General features: G+C 39.3%; 2 protein-coding genes across 5 annotated transcripts in view; one reads left to right on the top strand and one right to left on the bottom strand.

Moving 5' to 3' along the window:
* GTF2B (general transcription factor IIB) overlaps positions 1-1739 on the top strand; it is a 42213-nt gene extending 40474 nt beyond the window's left edge. Inside the window, exon 7 of the mRNA XM_053246626.1 lies at positions 1224-1739. Within this exon, the coding sequence (XP_053102601.1) occupies positions 1224-1357 (134 nt within the window). The 3' untranslated portion in view covers positions 1358-1739. The remainder of the gene's footprint in view (positions 1-1223) is intronic.
* Positions 1740-4035: 2296 nt separating this feature from the next.
* The window catches only part of PKN2 (protein kinase N2), an 86666-nt gene continuing 75603 nt past the window's right edge, over positions 4036-15098 (bottom strand). For all 4 annotated transcript variants that reach the window (XM_053247842.1, XM_053247840.1, XM_053247841.1 and 1 more), the window contains 6 exons: positions 13593-13655; positions 12896-12972; positions 8715-8857; positions 7939-8046; positions 6670-6750; positions 4036-6591 (listed from right to left, as the gene is read on the bottom strand). In XM_053247842.1, coding sequence (XP_053103817.1) covers positions 6388-6591; positions 6670-6750; positions 7939-8046; positions 8715-8857; positions 12896-12972; positions 13593-13655 — 676 coding nt within the window. In that variant the 3' untranslated portion in view covers positions 4036-6387. The remainder of the gene's footprint in view (positions 6592-6669; positions 6751-7938; positions 8047-8714; positions 8858-12895; positions 12973-13592; positions 13656-15098) is intronic.

The raw sequence follows: 15098 nt of genomic DNA, 5'->3' as shown, positions 1-15098 counted from the left end.
CCCTGCTGGTACTATATCGGGCAGCAGCAATATAGGAAGATGCTGAAAAGCATCATCTCACACTGCGCAGGAGGAGGCAATGGTAAACCCCTCCTGTATTCTACCAAAGACAACCATAGGGCTCTGTGGGTACCAGGAGTTGAAATCGACTTGACGGCACACTTTAAGTAGTGAAAACTGCTCCCTGATTTCTTTGCACTGTGATGCGAGACAGAAGTGAGTTTCTGATTTTCTTGTGTTCAAGTGGATATTGTGTGCAGGTGCCTACTTGAGAATGGTCCTTTGCCAGACCACAGGCTGGATCTTCCAGCAGGCTATGAAAATTCTGGTCTCCTGCTAGTGCCATTTCATACATGGGGTGAAGCCAGTACCTTCCCACTCGGTTTTACTTTTCCTAACTACCACCAGTGCTGTGGAAATGACTGACAAGGGGTGTGTGCAGAATATGCAGAACAATAATAACAGCTAAGCAAATTAGTTTTGTGCAGTTCTGCATTTGGCAGATGAATGAGCTTGCTAATCAGTTGAGAACAGGAGTTGGTCTCAAAGAATCATTGCAGGCAGCTCTTCTGGCTTGTAGAGCCTGGTGTGTGTGTGTAGGTTGATAGAAATGTCCTGCAATCACTTACGATAGACACCCCTCAAGAACAGGCTATGGGACTTGGTGGACTGTTCCAAAAGCAGTTCAACCACGTTTTTTTGATCTTGGTTTACTCTGAGTAAAAAGAGAGCAATCCTGATGAGTCCACCATAGTGATAAGGAGGGAAAGATACTTGCGGAATTATTTTGGTTCTAATAAAGTAAAAGGGTAAAGCTCCCTGCAGATCTAAGGAGCGAAGATCCCTTACAATAGTGGAGCAAACACTGGAAAAGTAAACTGGCAGAGAGGTTTCTACCCTGCTGATCAGGCAAAGTTTCTCAAGGTAGCCTTAGCAATCACACAAATATAGTTCTCTATATTTGGGCCAGAAACTGGTAACTGATGTAAGTTTCTAAAGCACAGGAGGGGTGTGATCTCAGTAAATCTTCTTGTCTGTCTTGGTGGTGTAGTACTAATGTTGCTCCTCGTCTGCTTTAAGATTTCCTAAGCTTTTTTTTTAACAGCACACCAGGAAACTTGCATGTTAAGTTTTAAGATGTAGGTTGGAAACACTTCAAGTTTGTAACATCGATAGGACTTCCAGCAGACATGGTAAAGGGTCTATCTTGGGTTTTGTTACAGAAATTGGAGACATTGCTGGTGTAGCTGACGTTACAATCAGGCAGTCCTATCGGCTGATTTATCCACGGGCTCCAGATCTTTTCCCAGCAGATTTCAAATTTGACACCCCAGTGGACAAACTGCCACAGCTGTGAAATCCTTATGGCTACTTCTAGATTCTACAAAAAAGATTGACTTACAGGAGAGGTGTATAAAAGGAAGCATTAACATTAAGCTTTCAAGTTGCGGAGTTGTTTAAAGGATGTGAAGAAAGCCTAACTGAAGAATCGGAGCACACATTCCAGATGTAAACAAGATCATTTTGTGGCATTTTTTATGTATATATTAGTGAAAGTAACTAACTATTGCAACAAGCTTAATTTCCTATTGTATGTACTTAGATTTCTTTTGTAGAGATCTAATAATGTATTTTGGAAAATATTTCAAATTCCTGAATAAACTGTTTTCCAAAAACATTTTCTGTTCTGCAAGTTTCACTCTGTGACCTTGTTCTAAATAAATATAGACTTGAATACATCACTTCTTGAAATTATTCAGTTTTCTATTTGGTTCAACTCTGGCCAAAGACTTTTATATTCTTACAACTATGCTTTTGCATGTGTCTGAGAATAGTCCCGTACATAACTTCAGTGTTAAATATTTTCTCGTTGTTGGAGATAAATCAGCTGTACAAAGGATATTACTAGCTGCTTCTTGCAAAAACAGTTTTTTCAGAGTCTAATCTGAAAACAGAATTTGAACTCCTGATTGCTAATTTGACTTGTGTGGATGTGACCCAGAGGCTCTTAAGGCCATAGTTTGTGGGAATTCTAAAGGTTGTGCCAAGGGACAGATAAAACTAGGTACTAACTTTAGCCAGGAAGGCTATGTGGAACATGCAGGAAGTCTCTGCTTTAGTACACTCTGGCACACCCTAGGTTAATATCTTTTAACCAAAGTAAATCCCTACAACAAGAAGAAAAATTGGATGTAGAGCAAGATCTCTTCTGAATGTTCAAATGTTTGGAGTCCAATTCTGCTTGCCAGCTATAGTGCTATAATTAGAAAGATGGCCAAACAATTTCCCAAGACCTGGAGGTAAGGAAGACACATGGGAACCTGAAGTCTAATAATAATCTTGCATCTTTGGTAGGCAGTCAGCCCAAGTGGAATCTGTTTACACTTCCCTCTCTCCTCACAACCCTACCCTACTGGAAGCAAATATGCGGAGGCACAATCATGAGGTTATCAGAATGACTACATACATGAGCAACTTGGTGCAAGCAAGTTAATCTTGTTAACTGTTAGAATTAATGAAGTTCCTTCAACATCTGTAGATAATGTAAATGTACATTTGATACTAGAATAGGTTTTCTGGGGCAATTTATCATGAGAAACACAAAGCAGTTATCCCCTTACAAAGAATAACTCCTGTTGTAGAACTTAGTCTAGCTTCTTCTCTTAACAGAAGTATAATTCCAACTGAAAGATGAAGCCCTTACCATAACTGGCCCTGATTTTCCTTAAGGTGTTGAAGTTAGTACTGATCCTGCCATGAAGACCAAATAAAGGTTCTAGTTATGCAGTAGTCTGGATGCTAGTAAATGTATGAATGTGCAGAATTTATAATCCCAGACTCTTAGAGGTGTTGGATTAGAATGATCTGTAGACTGCTGGCTGGCATCAAGAAGGCTGAGCAACCCTAAACTAGAACATAGAGGGGAAAAGCAGTGTACTTGCACAGAATTTTGACTTATGCAAACTAAAAATAGCACCTGTCTCTAGAAACCATCAGCTTGATTTTGTAAACTAGTGGTAATTTAATTTAGATCTGCTATTTTTGTGTTCCCCACTGCTCCAGCAACATTAATGTGAGGAGCAGGAGATTATATATACCTCAAGCTTATTTAGATCTTTGAGCTACATAGCATAAAGCCTGATCATCTACAGTGAATCAGCAACCTTTTAGAAGTGGTGGGCCAAGCAGATTCCAGTATCAAAGGGCTGGGCTAGCCAGACCACCACTACTTTACTTCCCTCACACCACTAGGACTCTCTAGCTCATCTGCTATATCAATTTTCTATTCTGCTTGATCACCTGGTCACAGTTCTAATGGGGCCATATTTTGTGGTGTGGAAGAGCTGGACGGACAAACCCTTTAGCCTTGCAAGTGACACAAAGGGCTCTAATGCCACTCTCCAGTGGTAACAGCAGCATAAGCTTTGCCCATCTGAGGCATCTCAGCTGCTCACTATCAGTTGTTGGTTTTGCACACAGAAGCAAGCAGCTGAAATAAGCAAAGAACTCTGACGGACCCACTGCTGCTGTTCACACTAAGACTTGGCTCTAATGGTCTAAGGTTGGCCTTCACAATTCCAGATCGCTCTAGTGGAACTAAACAGAACCACAGTTTTCACAGCCTGTGTCATCTCTACCCTATTACTCAGTTTGTGTGGGTGTCACAGCAGCAGAGTCAAGATTTCAAGCAAAGAACCTAAACTGTTACCTTGTGCATTTATCAGAATGATGCAATATAATTAATTAAATGTGTTGGCTGAGGTCCAGATTAAGTATATGCCAACATGCTAGGGTTTTCCAAGCACAAGAGGGGAGGGGTAATTTTCAGCAAGTTCCCCTTAGATTTAGGAGGTGCAGATGGTTGCAGAAGAAAAAGGAAATTGCTGAAATTCACCCCTCACACAATGGAAAATCCTGGCTGCTATATTTAGTTGCCTGGTTTTAATGGGCTATGCCATCTGAGTTACTTGAACAAAGAGTTATGGCTTAAAAACTAGATTTCTACCAACTCTGAAAGAAAAGGGTAATTCCAACAAAGTTCTAAGGATAATTTTATCTAGAAAAAGATCAAATAACACAAGATTATAGGATTCAATCAGTCAATCATGTTTTCATATACAAATTTCACTAAACTTTAATTTGTGATAGTTAACTGCAAGACAGTTTAGTACGGCATTGTTAAAAGGCACATTTCATTTTAATGCATAGTGTACCATTCTAAAATCTCCTAATTTCTTTACAAAGTGCTTCAGCAGCCACATACAAGAATAGCAAAATATATTTACAGTCTAGAGTTTAAAATCTTAATTTGCTAAATATTTTTTAAACTAGATAAAATTAGTGCTTTCTTTCAGCTTAACTGTGTGAACATACCCTGCCTCTAAAGTTTTTAGAGATTTACTTAGATTACAAATATTTCTGTACAAGATGTACTTACAAAAAACATTATTTCTATAGGATTTTAAATCTGAAGCACCCTTGTGGGACCCAGCTGTGTGTAGATCTATAATTTGGGAATAAAAAGGGCTAGCAGACTGTACCTCAGGTGTATAATAATTTGTTCAATTGGGATATAGCTATTTGATATGGGAGAGGAATAGCAAATTAGCATCTTGTAAATATGCTGAATTTTGCTATATATATATATATATTTTAATCATGGGCTATACACATATATTCATGTTTTCTTATTTAGTGTCTCCTACTGTTGCCCCTTAGACAACTACATTATGCTAATGATAATACATCTATCCTGGCAGGCCTCATTTAATAGGGGTGGGTGAGTGGGAAGGTAGCATATCTGATTCAGATCAAAAGGTAACATACTGGGAGAAATTCATGCTCTGGCAGTAACACCATAGTAATGTACTATCTCTATTCATTGTTAAGCAATCACTATTTTGTCTTGTATAGAATGAGATTCTCAAAAGAGCAGCAAGTTTCTATGAGATAATTTAAACCTTACACTATAAACTCTTTATTTTGGGCTGGTTGGGGGAAAGGCCGATCCCAGAATGTAGTGTTAATAAGCTAAGGAAAGTGGAATGTTATTTTCCACAGACTTAAAATATTTTTACAGAATATTTGACAAGAACTACATAAGTCTGTAAGGAGCACACAGTGTCTGGTCAAAGACATTTTGACTTTTGAGGTACAGCATCGTGATTAAGAGGCTTAAAATATACATGTTTTATCAAAAATATTTATACATTCTCTTAACATATTGCTTTTACCCTTTTTCTCAGTAATTGCCAATGAGGGTTCTGGAATTCAGTGGCCTTAAAATGTATACAAGTGTGTCTCCCCACCCCCCACATTAAATCTGGCTTTAACAGTACATTCACATGGCCACTGGACAAACCTAATGGAAGTGGTACAATTAACCTACACTCCTGAAACACACACTATATGTTTCAAATATACATGTATACCGCATGTATACAACGGAAATCATCATTCTCTAAAGTTGATATGGCAATACCAAATCAGCACATGTAAGATGAATGAGATAGCTAGATACACTGATTTGCTACAATAATCTATCCAAAGTGGGGAAAGAGACGGGACTTTAAAAGTACAGAACAGTGATTGCATTTGGGGGAATGCATACATTAGAAGAATTCCTGGTTAAGACTGAAGAGACATTCGTATTCATTACATTCTTCATCTCTGCTGGTTATTTCTGAACAGTGTTTAAAGAGGTTAAAGGCAAAAATTGTTTGGCAAGTGACTTTGGTAAACTTTTCAGGACTGGTCCTCTCTTTTTCAAAATGGAAGCACTTACACTGTTGTTGCATCGATAAGGCTTGAAAACATTTTCCCCCTAATAAATACCAGAGGAAGTTTACTTAAACAAGGCACCAGTTCTTAATCCTCATCATTATAAAAATCTTAGTCAATAGTGTGCTTAACAGTCTTTAGGGCTACATAATGTTGGAGGTTATAATTTTCACTTTTAAAAATGGACAGCTTTTGCCTTCTTCCAATCAAACCTGGGTAGATGATTATCAGTCTAGCTCAGTGTCTGGTGGCTGTCCTGCTTCTTGGCAGGCCTTTTTCCATGTTTTCGGCTGCAGAAGAGAAAAGATACAGCACAAGAGTTCCTGTATGAGAGTGGAACACTGCCTGTACCCACCAATTCAGCTTAAAAGAGCTGCACAGAATTGCTTTCCAGTGCTCAAGATTAAAAAAATATATATACATATACAAAGAGAGGCCACTCCTCATGTGTATTAAAAACAGTACTTTTAAAAATCTTCATGTGATTTAAAAATCAGAAGTTATAGGCAGCACAGTGACCAATCCAAAGGCTGGTATTCTTCTTGGGGTGGGGGGAGATGCTGTTCTCATGAGCCAGTCAGCTAGGATTTCACAGTGTCTAAGGGATTAACACCAATCAGCAATATAGTCAAAGTCTCTGAACATTTCCTGCTCATCTTCTGAAAGTATCCTTGGCTCCCGTGGTGGAGTGAGAATAGGTGCTTCTGAGGTAAATTCATCATCAAAATTGCTAACGTCTTCTCTTCCTCTTATGATTGGTACAAAAGGCGGCTTCACTTTCTTGGCAAGCAGCGCATTCCAATCAATCAACTGTAAAAGAAAGCACTCATTCAGTTTCCTGTTGCTGACTGTTACTAGATTGCACACTCTACTCTAGTTGACACTCACCCGGAAAAAGTGATGCTTTTTAACATCTTCAGCATCTTTTTCACCAGCACCAAGGCGCCGCTCTGGATTTCTCCTCAGTAGCTAAAAACAATATGAAGCACTTAGTTGGTAAACTGCTTGAGATTAAGTTCCTGTAATAAGTTCATGCATTAGGACTAATACTGTTCATTATAACCACTGAAAGTCACTATATAAATACATGGGATGGTGATAATGATTAAAATAGATCAGATTCCTAGTTAGATGCACAGGAGAGCAAATGTAGGCTCAGTCGCAAAGAAAACAAAATAGTGATTATATTTATTTATTTATTAAAATGTTCTTATCGACCGCCTCCTCCAAAGACTAGGCGGTGAACAACAATACCAATAACTATCTTAAATAAATAAATAAATTTAAATTAAAGGGCAAGCAGGAGCTATGAGTCCAGAAGGACCCCCAGATCACGAATCGTGTCTCTCATAACCCCATCAAGAGATAAACACACACACGTCAATTGGCCAGATTGCAAACTGAACAAGGGCAACTCAGTCTTGGAGTGATTAAGCCTGAGCTTGTTTTGGCCCATCCAGGTCCTGACAGTCTCTAGGCACATGGATGGTATCACCTTTTTTGTCGGGGGTAGAGATATAAAGCTGAGTAAAATGAAGTGTGCTGTTCAGTCGCTGTTGACTCCTGGCAACCAAAGAGCCCTATGGTTGTCTTTGGTAGAATACAGGAGGGGTTTACCATTGCCTCCTCCCATGCAGTATGAGATTATGCCTTTCAGCATCTTCCTATATCACTGCTGCCTGATACAGGTGTTTCCCATAGTCTGGGAAACATACCGGCGGTGATTTGAACTGGCAACCTCTGCGCCACAAAGCTGAGTATCATCAGCATATTGATGAAAACCTACCCCAAACTAACAAAGGACTAGGCCCAGAAGCTTCATGTAGATGTTAAAAAGAATGGGAGCAAGTACCGAGCCCTGTGGAACCCCAAAAGAAAGGGGCCAACCACACTACATGTGGTTGTGCATAATGGGAATCAACCACATTGAAGTTTTCTTATGATTAGAATCATACTAAAGTGCTTGTATCCCAGATGCACCTTGATAGCCACTGCTTAAAGCAGGATGCTGGACTAAATGGTCTGAGCCAGCAGGTGTTTCTCTTATATTCTTATTACTAGAACCATACTGAGCCATATTGAAATTCTAATCCATGTGGTCATGGATTAAACAGAAATTAAATACTAGTAAACATGCATGTTAAAGTACAATCTTACCCTTCTCATTATCGAGATGGCTTCTGTAGAAAGGAACCGAGGATATCTTACTTCATCATTTACAATACTGTCAAAAACCTCCTCTTCATCATCTCCAGGAAAGGGAGACTGGGGAAAAAAAGAAAAAAGTCATAAGTATGAGTAATATGCTTTTTAACATCTATATGAAGCCATTGGGAGAGGTCATCAGGAGGTTTGGAGTGAGGTGCCACCAGTATGCTCATGACGCCCAGCTCTATCTCAGTCAGGAGAGGCGGTTGAGGTGCTTGACCATTGCCTGGAGGCAGTAATGGGCTGGATGTGGACCAATAAACTGAAACTGAATCCAGATAAGTCGGAGGTGCTGTGTGACAGGGGCTCTCAAATCCATGAAGTGAGAGGGCTTTCTCTGTGGTGGCCCCTAGGTTTGTGGAATGCCCTCCCCTCTGAAGTGCACCAAACTCTGACATTGTATACATTCAGGAGAAGGGTGAAGACACACCACTTTACCCTGGCCTTTGACTAGAGATGTAGGGGTTCTTCCCCTCTCAGGCACTGTATTTTTTATTTTATGATGTTATGGGCTAGAAATGTAAATAATAAATAGTTTCCAGAAATTACATGTTAATTTATTATACTGAAAGAATAATTCAAAATTAAACCAAATAAAAAGCCAGAAGGGGGAAGTGAACTTAACAACTTAGTCAAGTCCTACCTTCACACAGCTCCCTTCAAATATAGATTTCTTCTTCACCTTTCCATAGTATGGAAACTGGATTACATTTTGTTACACTTACCTCACCAACAAGCATTTCATAGATGAGCACACCAAGACCCCACCAGTCTACAGCTCTTGTATAGGATGTTTCTGTCAACACCTCTGGAGCAAGAAATTCTGGAGTGCCGCAAAATGTACTTGTTCTGTCACCAAATCCCATTCCTGAAAGCATTACACAATTTTTAAGAACTAAATATGACACTCTTCTTTCTATTAAACAGCTGATTTTGTTAGACATATACTGCAAGGTGCCTATAAATACAGAGTGGAATTATTTGATAGATTATACTGGCACAATAGTGCCAGTATAGTTACGCTGGAGAGTGTTTTAAATGTTCCATCATTATAAGCCCTGAATATTCTATTGCCTATAAAATCAAAATCATTTGTCTGATCTGCCTGGTCATCAGCATGCATTCACTAGGTGACAAGAGAGACCTTACCTACAAATCTGGTAAAAATCTGTTGGGAAATGGCTTAGAGCAGTTTAAAGTTTTTTCTCTTTTGAACAGGGGTTTAAAAGGTTGGTGACATTTTTTTCAGACTGAGGAAGTGCTATTTAAATGATTTTGTAGTCCATAGTTTCAGCCTTTAGACTGCATGCCAGAAAAATGCCTTTTGTATATCCCCCAGGACCCAATAAGATTGTTATTTCACAATTGATCTTCAAAGTTGGGTTTTAAGCAGCAGAACAATGCATTTTTAGCACGAACAGAGTCTGTGCAGTAGCAAGTTTGAGGTTACAGTGCCCACAGCGCTGTCCACAATAAATGTGGTGGCAGACTCACTGCTTTGACCTTGCCATTCACTGCCACCACTCCTGCCTGTCAATGCATTCTGCTGCTCCGAAGGAAATTAAATCAAGCAGGACAACTGTGAGTTTTATGGGAAATTTCTGGGAAGATAATCCTAGAAATCACAGTTTTGAACACAGTTGTTAAAGCATTTGCTATTTTTTATTAGCACTGGTGTTGTGTATGTGCGTGTGTGTGTTTAAGAAAAAGGAAAAAAACGAAGTACAGATTTACAGTGAACACAAATTGCCTGCTTCTTGTGTCCTTATTTACTGCTAAATAATCATGAGGTGGGATCACACTGTCACTATTACTGAATCCACTAATTGGATTTACTTGTGTTTTTTTCAGGCGGGGGGTGGGGAGGGGAGTGTGACTTTATCTTAGCTGAAGGTTTCACAAAGTGTGTGGTGTTCAACATCAGGAAGTTGTTACCTTGAGGTTTGGGTAAGCTCTTCACCATAGTATCTAATTAGATTTTCCTTTTTAAAATGCCTGGAAATTCAGTAAATCAAAAACATTTGGTTTAAAATGAGAGTTAAGCTGCTTTATATTTCCACTCGTGTTCTAAAAGGGATGGAAACTGCAAGTTGCCCGTCTTGACTGCCGCACCATATAAGCTGTAAGGACTTTGTACAGTCTGGTATATGGTGATGGCTTTAGAAATGAGGCTCCATGCACCCAAACTTTGTCTTGATCAGAGATGCATCAGGCAGAAATTCATCAGGGGCATCTCTGGGGAGTAACAGGGAAACTGCACCTGTTAAATGTCTGCCTGGGTGTCCAACTGAAAGACCAAGGCAAAGTGTGGGTTCATGGAGCCGCATTTCTAAAGTCATCATCATATACCAGATTGCACAGTCTTTACAGCTTATATGGCATGGAAGTTACGATGGGCACCTTAGCTTGCAATTTCCATTCTTTTTAGAGCATGAGTGAAAATGTAAAGCAGCATAACATTTTAAACCATAGGTTTTTGGATTACTGAATTAGTGATGCTAATTGTTGCTGACTTCAAATACACAAGACTGTATATTCATGCTCTTCCCTATCTACACTTGCCTTGTCACTTCTATCTGAATTCTACACTAAATTATGCTTTATATGACTGTGAGGTTGGTCAGATTTTTCAACACTAACTGTGGCACTTAGCCAGTTATCATTTTTTTTAAAACCGAATGATAGGAAAATTGAATTTACTAGAATTCAGTAAATAGACAGGAATGTGAATTTACACATTCTTATTCAACAATGGCAAATGAAAAAGATCCTAGAACTTTAAATTTTGTCACTAAAATAAGCATAGTGTAAACATGTATTACTTTCCAGAGTCCTTTTTCATGCATCTGAGGTATGTACTCAACTACTCTTAAAAAAAAGGGGGGGGGAAGCCAACAGTTAAGTGTCACCCACATATGCTAGATGGTATTTTTTACCAGTGGCAACAAGTCATCTTGAAGGGTGTGGTGTGAATTCCGTGCCAAATTTTACAGAAGGGCAAGGGCAAGCAGGTGTTCAAGAATTTCTTGATCGTGTACTATCAAAATACTTCCTTATGAATAAAGGTTGAAGTTTCATATTTCACTGCACAGCTTTGGTTGTGTCTATGAGAAGCTGCAAAGTTTATGTTTGGCACTAGCACTCAAAACATCTATTAGATATTTTGAATAATTTGTCGGTTGGTATGAAATAAAGTCATAACTTCAAGATGACCTACAGAATCAAAACTTTGCATGAACAAACCTGCCACTTAATTTAGCTGGATTCACTACTTTTTACACTGGAACCTACTGGGGGAAAGGTTTATTTATTTATTTTGTATTTTTAAAGAAGAAATTCTGAATATAATAATCAGAATTTAACTATTATTGTTGTTCAAATTTACCATTTATGGTAATTAGTCAACAACATAAATAACGTTTGGAGGTGAAATCCTACACATTTGTTCTTTTACTTCAATTTGCAAGCACATTAATAAAAATATTCTATGACATATACAAGTGACCCTCAAATAATGGTTTTGCCCATTTGAAGACCAGCTCCCTGAATACCAATTTAGTTACTGCAGATAATTTAGGTTCTTCATGGTTTTCTAACCCTCCACTAGATCTCCCCACTTCTCAGCTGGCACATGGGGAGATTTAAAGAAATGGCATGAGAGGCACAGGCTGCTCCATCTAATCTCACCTCTTGCACCACTTCTTTAAACTTCCCCGCGCGTCAGCGGGGGAGGTTAGAAGTTTAAATAGCCACTCTCCCTGCACAGGATGTTCCAGCCACTCTAACCTCAAGAGTGGATTCCATTTGTGGGGTTAGGTCAAGCACTCCAATATCACAGTTTCCACAAACTTACCTTGATGATAGCAAGGTCCTTGTTACCAATAGTGATTAAATGCTGCCACCGCAGTTTGATTAGGATTGCCCAGAGATTAAAGGTCCTCACATCACGCTCTGCAAGAGCACGAGGCTCAGCAATCATGGTTAACTCTAACTGCTTTCTCCGTATTTGTGAGAACATGGAACACGCTGGCCAAATCATTGCCTAATTTCTGCTTATGTATCTCTCATAAAACAACAGATGTCCCCTGCTTCCCACTCAACAGGGTGTGTGCATATGTGCATGCACTATGTGCATGCACTCCCCCAAATAGAAGATGTACTTATCAACATGGAGTAATCAGTAGGACCAGTGCAGAGATGGTTATAACTTTTCCCTCCACCTCTCCAGCTTCACTGGAGATATTGAAACTCTGCAGGAAGTTGCTGACTGAAATAGCCTAGCCCTCACCACCATTTCCTTGCCACAATAACATGAAAAGAGGGGAGATGGCTGTTAATCTTTGCCCCTGCTAACTGGGTAAAGAGGCACCTTTTAAAGTGGTGGCTCTCTGATATTTAGAAGTGGGAGAGCAACTGCCTCCTTTCATCCCAGCACAGCATCTTCCAATGGATGTTGTTGGGGTCTACCGTTTGTTTCTTTTTAGCCTGAGAGTCCCTTTGCAACAGAGAACCATTGATTCCTTTTCCTATGTAAATTGCCTTGAGAAAAAGAAGTTTATGAGCGTTCGCCTATTATCTCTGCATTTGGAAAAAGACAATTGTTCTGAAGCAAGAAGCATAATTTCATTGTTTGTAAATGATACACCATACGTATAAATAGTGTCAACTGTAGGAGGAGCATTCTTCCAAGAGAAGGGGATGTGCAGTTTAAAGAGGTTTGCTGTCTCCTGTTTTTAAGAAGCACTTGTATTATTAGAATTATTTTTAAGATGTCCTCTCCAATTAATCACATACACTTTTTAGTCAATTCAGTGTTTGTGTGTGTGTTTATATCTAACCAACTGAACACTGTAGGCCTGCTAACTATCCATACAAGGCATTGAGAAATACTTTTGAAAAAGCTTACCCTCCTTGCAGAGACCAAAGTCAGCTATTTTCACAAAACCTTCTGTATCCAGCAACAAGTTATCCAACTTCAAATCCCTAAAAAATAAAGTGATTTATTATGGCCTTAAGTCTGAACAAGCTACAGGAGAAGTATTACTTGCAAAGATTTACATTTGAAACATTGGAAATAGTGTGAGGTTTGTGTCAGCAAGCATCCGATGGACAGACTTTCTGCCAACAAAGAAAAAGTAAAGATTCTTTGTTAATCTGAGCAAACATAGTAGGGATGTGCACAAAATCGGATCTTGCTTTCCGTTCTGAGCTCAGAACGGAACACAAGATCCGTGGAATGTTCCGTCAGACCATTCCGAGCACCTTTTTTGGACTCCAAAATGGCACTCTTCTGGCCTCTGTGCACGTGCCGCACCCACTTACGTAGTTGTGCTGACCAAGCAAAGGGTTGCTGCATGTGAGCAGAGCCCAAAAGAGCGCAAAAAGGCACTCTGAACTGAGTCGTTCTGCTCTGGGCTCAGAACAGGCCCTTCATTTCAAGGGCATTCTGTTCCAAGCTCAGAACAGCCCAGTTCACAGTCCGAATGATCCAAATGCAAACCATTCTGCACATCCAGAAAACACAGTGCATATGGCAATGAAGTGTAGGCAATCAAAATGTGAAGCAAAACAGAAATTCAAGTTTTATGCATTAACGTATTTACCTATAAACTATCTTGTGTTCATGTAAATACTGTAGTCCAAGAACCACACATGCAGCATAAAATCTGTTTAGAGAGAGAGAAATACAAATGGTCAGTTCTTCCTTTAATGTTTGTCTTTTGCAAAGGACAACTGTTAACAGTCAGATAAATAAAATAAATTCTGCAAAATTGTTAACACTAAAGTTTAATATCACAGAAGTGTCTCTTCCAACTATTTTAGGTTCCATATGGATTTATAAGTTTTAAATCAAAACTATAAAACTGGCATCTCTGTCATGAAGTTCTTCTACATGGCTACAAATAAGAAAAACAGGTGCTTACCTGTAACTTATGATCCGTTGTCAGTCATGAGAAATGGGTTACTGTGCCTGTGCAGGGACCTTCTGGATGGATTAATTAGCTCCTCTCTGGAGCCCCTCTTTGCTGTGCACACGCCAAGTGCCTTCTTTTACTCAGCAATTGGGCGCCATTTTGATTCAGTTTCTTGCAGAACACATGATGTTCAGATGACTCTTGAAGTGTCCAATCGACTTTCCATACCAGTAAGTCATCTGCCAGTTTTACAATGCTGCAGCAGGGAGGTATGGGTGGGTCTCATGACTGACAACGGATCATCTCCAGATCGTAAGTCACAGGTAAGCAACCTGTTTGTAAGTGATCTGTTATCATGAGAAATGGGTGACTAATTTAGATTTTAATTAGATATTGTTTTGTGTTTTAATAGTTTTAACTTTTTAAATTTTAATTGTTGAAATATGTTAATCTTTTTATTGGTTGTTTTTATTGTCTTGTAAACTGCCAAGAGAACTTGCGTTTTGGGTGGTATAAAAATATGTTAAATAAAATAAATACATAAAAATATAAATAACCAGCATTCCACCCCCAGGTGGAAGGTGCAGCCATTCCACCCACTACTCTAGAACTCTCGAATACTTCCCCCCCCAAATTTGGCTTCAGAAGCTAACATTTGGCTTCAGTAAGTCTATGGCATAATGCTTTATGAAAGGCATATGTGTAGTCCAAGTGGCAGCTGCACACAAGTCCTTAAAACGGAGTCCAGACAAATGAGCAGCAGAAGTAGTGTATACTCTCGTGGAGTATGCTTTCACCACCATAGGAGGTTTTGTAACCTGCATGTTAAGAAAATCAGCTCAACCAACCAATGAGAGAGAGACTGTCTCAACATGACCTTGTTCTTGCCTTTAAATAATACAAAGATCAGCTTTGTACGTCAAAAGTCTTTCGTCCTTTTCAGATAATGGAGAAGGCAGCGCCAGGCATCCAACCAATGTAAAGCCTCTTCCAGGCATGTCTCAGGTTCTTGGGGGAAAAAATGGCGGAAACACAATATTTTGATTCAAGTGATATTCTGTTACCGTTATTTTGTGCATCCGCCCTTAACAAGTGGCCATTTCACTAACATGACAGACAGTAGTTATGGTGATGAGAAAAGCGTTTTTCAGCGTCAAATAACGCAAGCTCACCTCATGAAGCAGCTCAAAAGGG

This window comes from Hemicordylus capensis, chromosome 4 (assembly GCF_027244095.1).
Source record: "Hemicordylus capensis ecotype Gifberg chromosome 4, rHemCap1.1.pri, whole genome shotgun sequence".
Taxonomy (NCBI): domain Eukaryota; kingdom Metazoa; phylum Chordata; class Lepidosauria; order Squamata; family Cordylidae; genus Hemicordylus; species Hemicordylus capensis.
The sequence above is the reverse complement of the archived record's forward strand: the minus strand, read 5'-3'. Positions and strand labels throughout refer to the sequence as shown.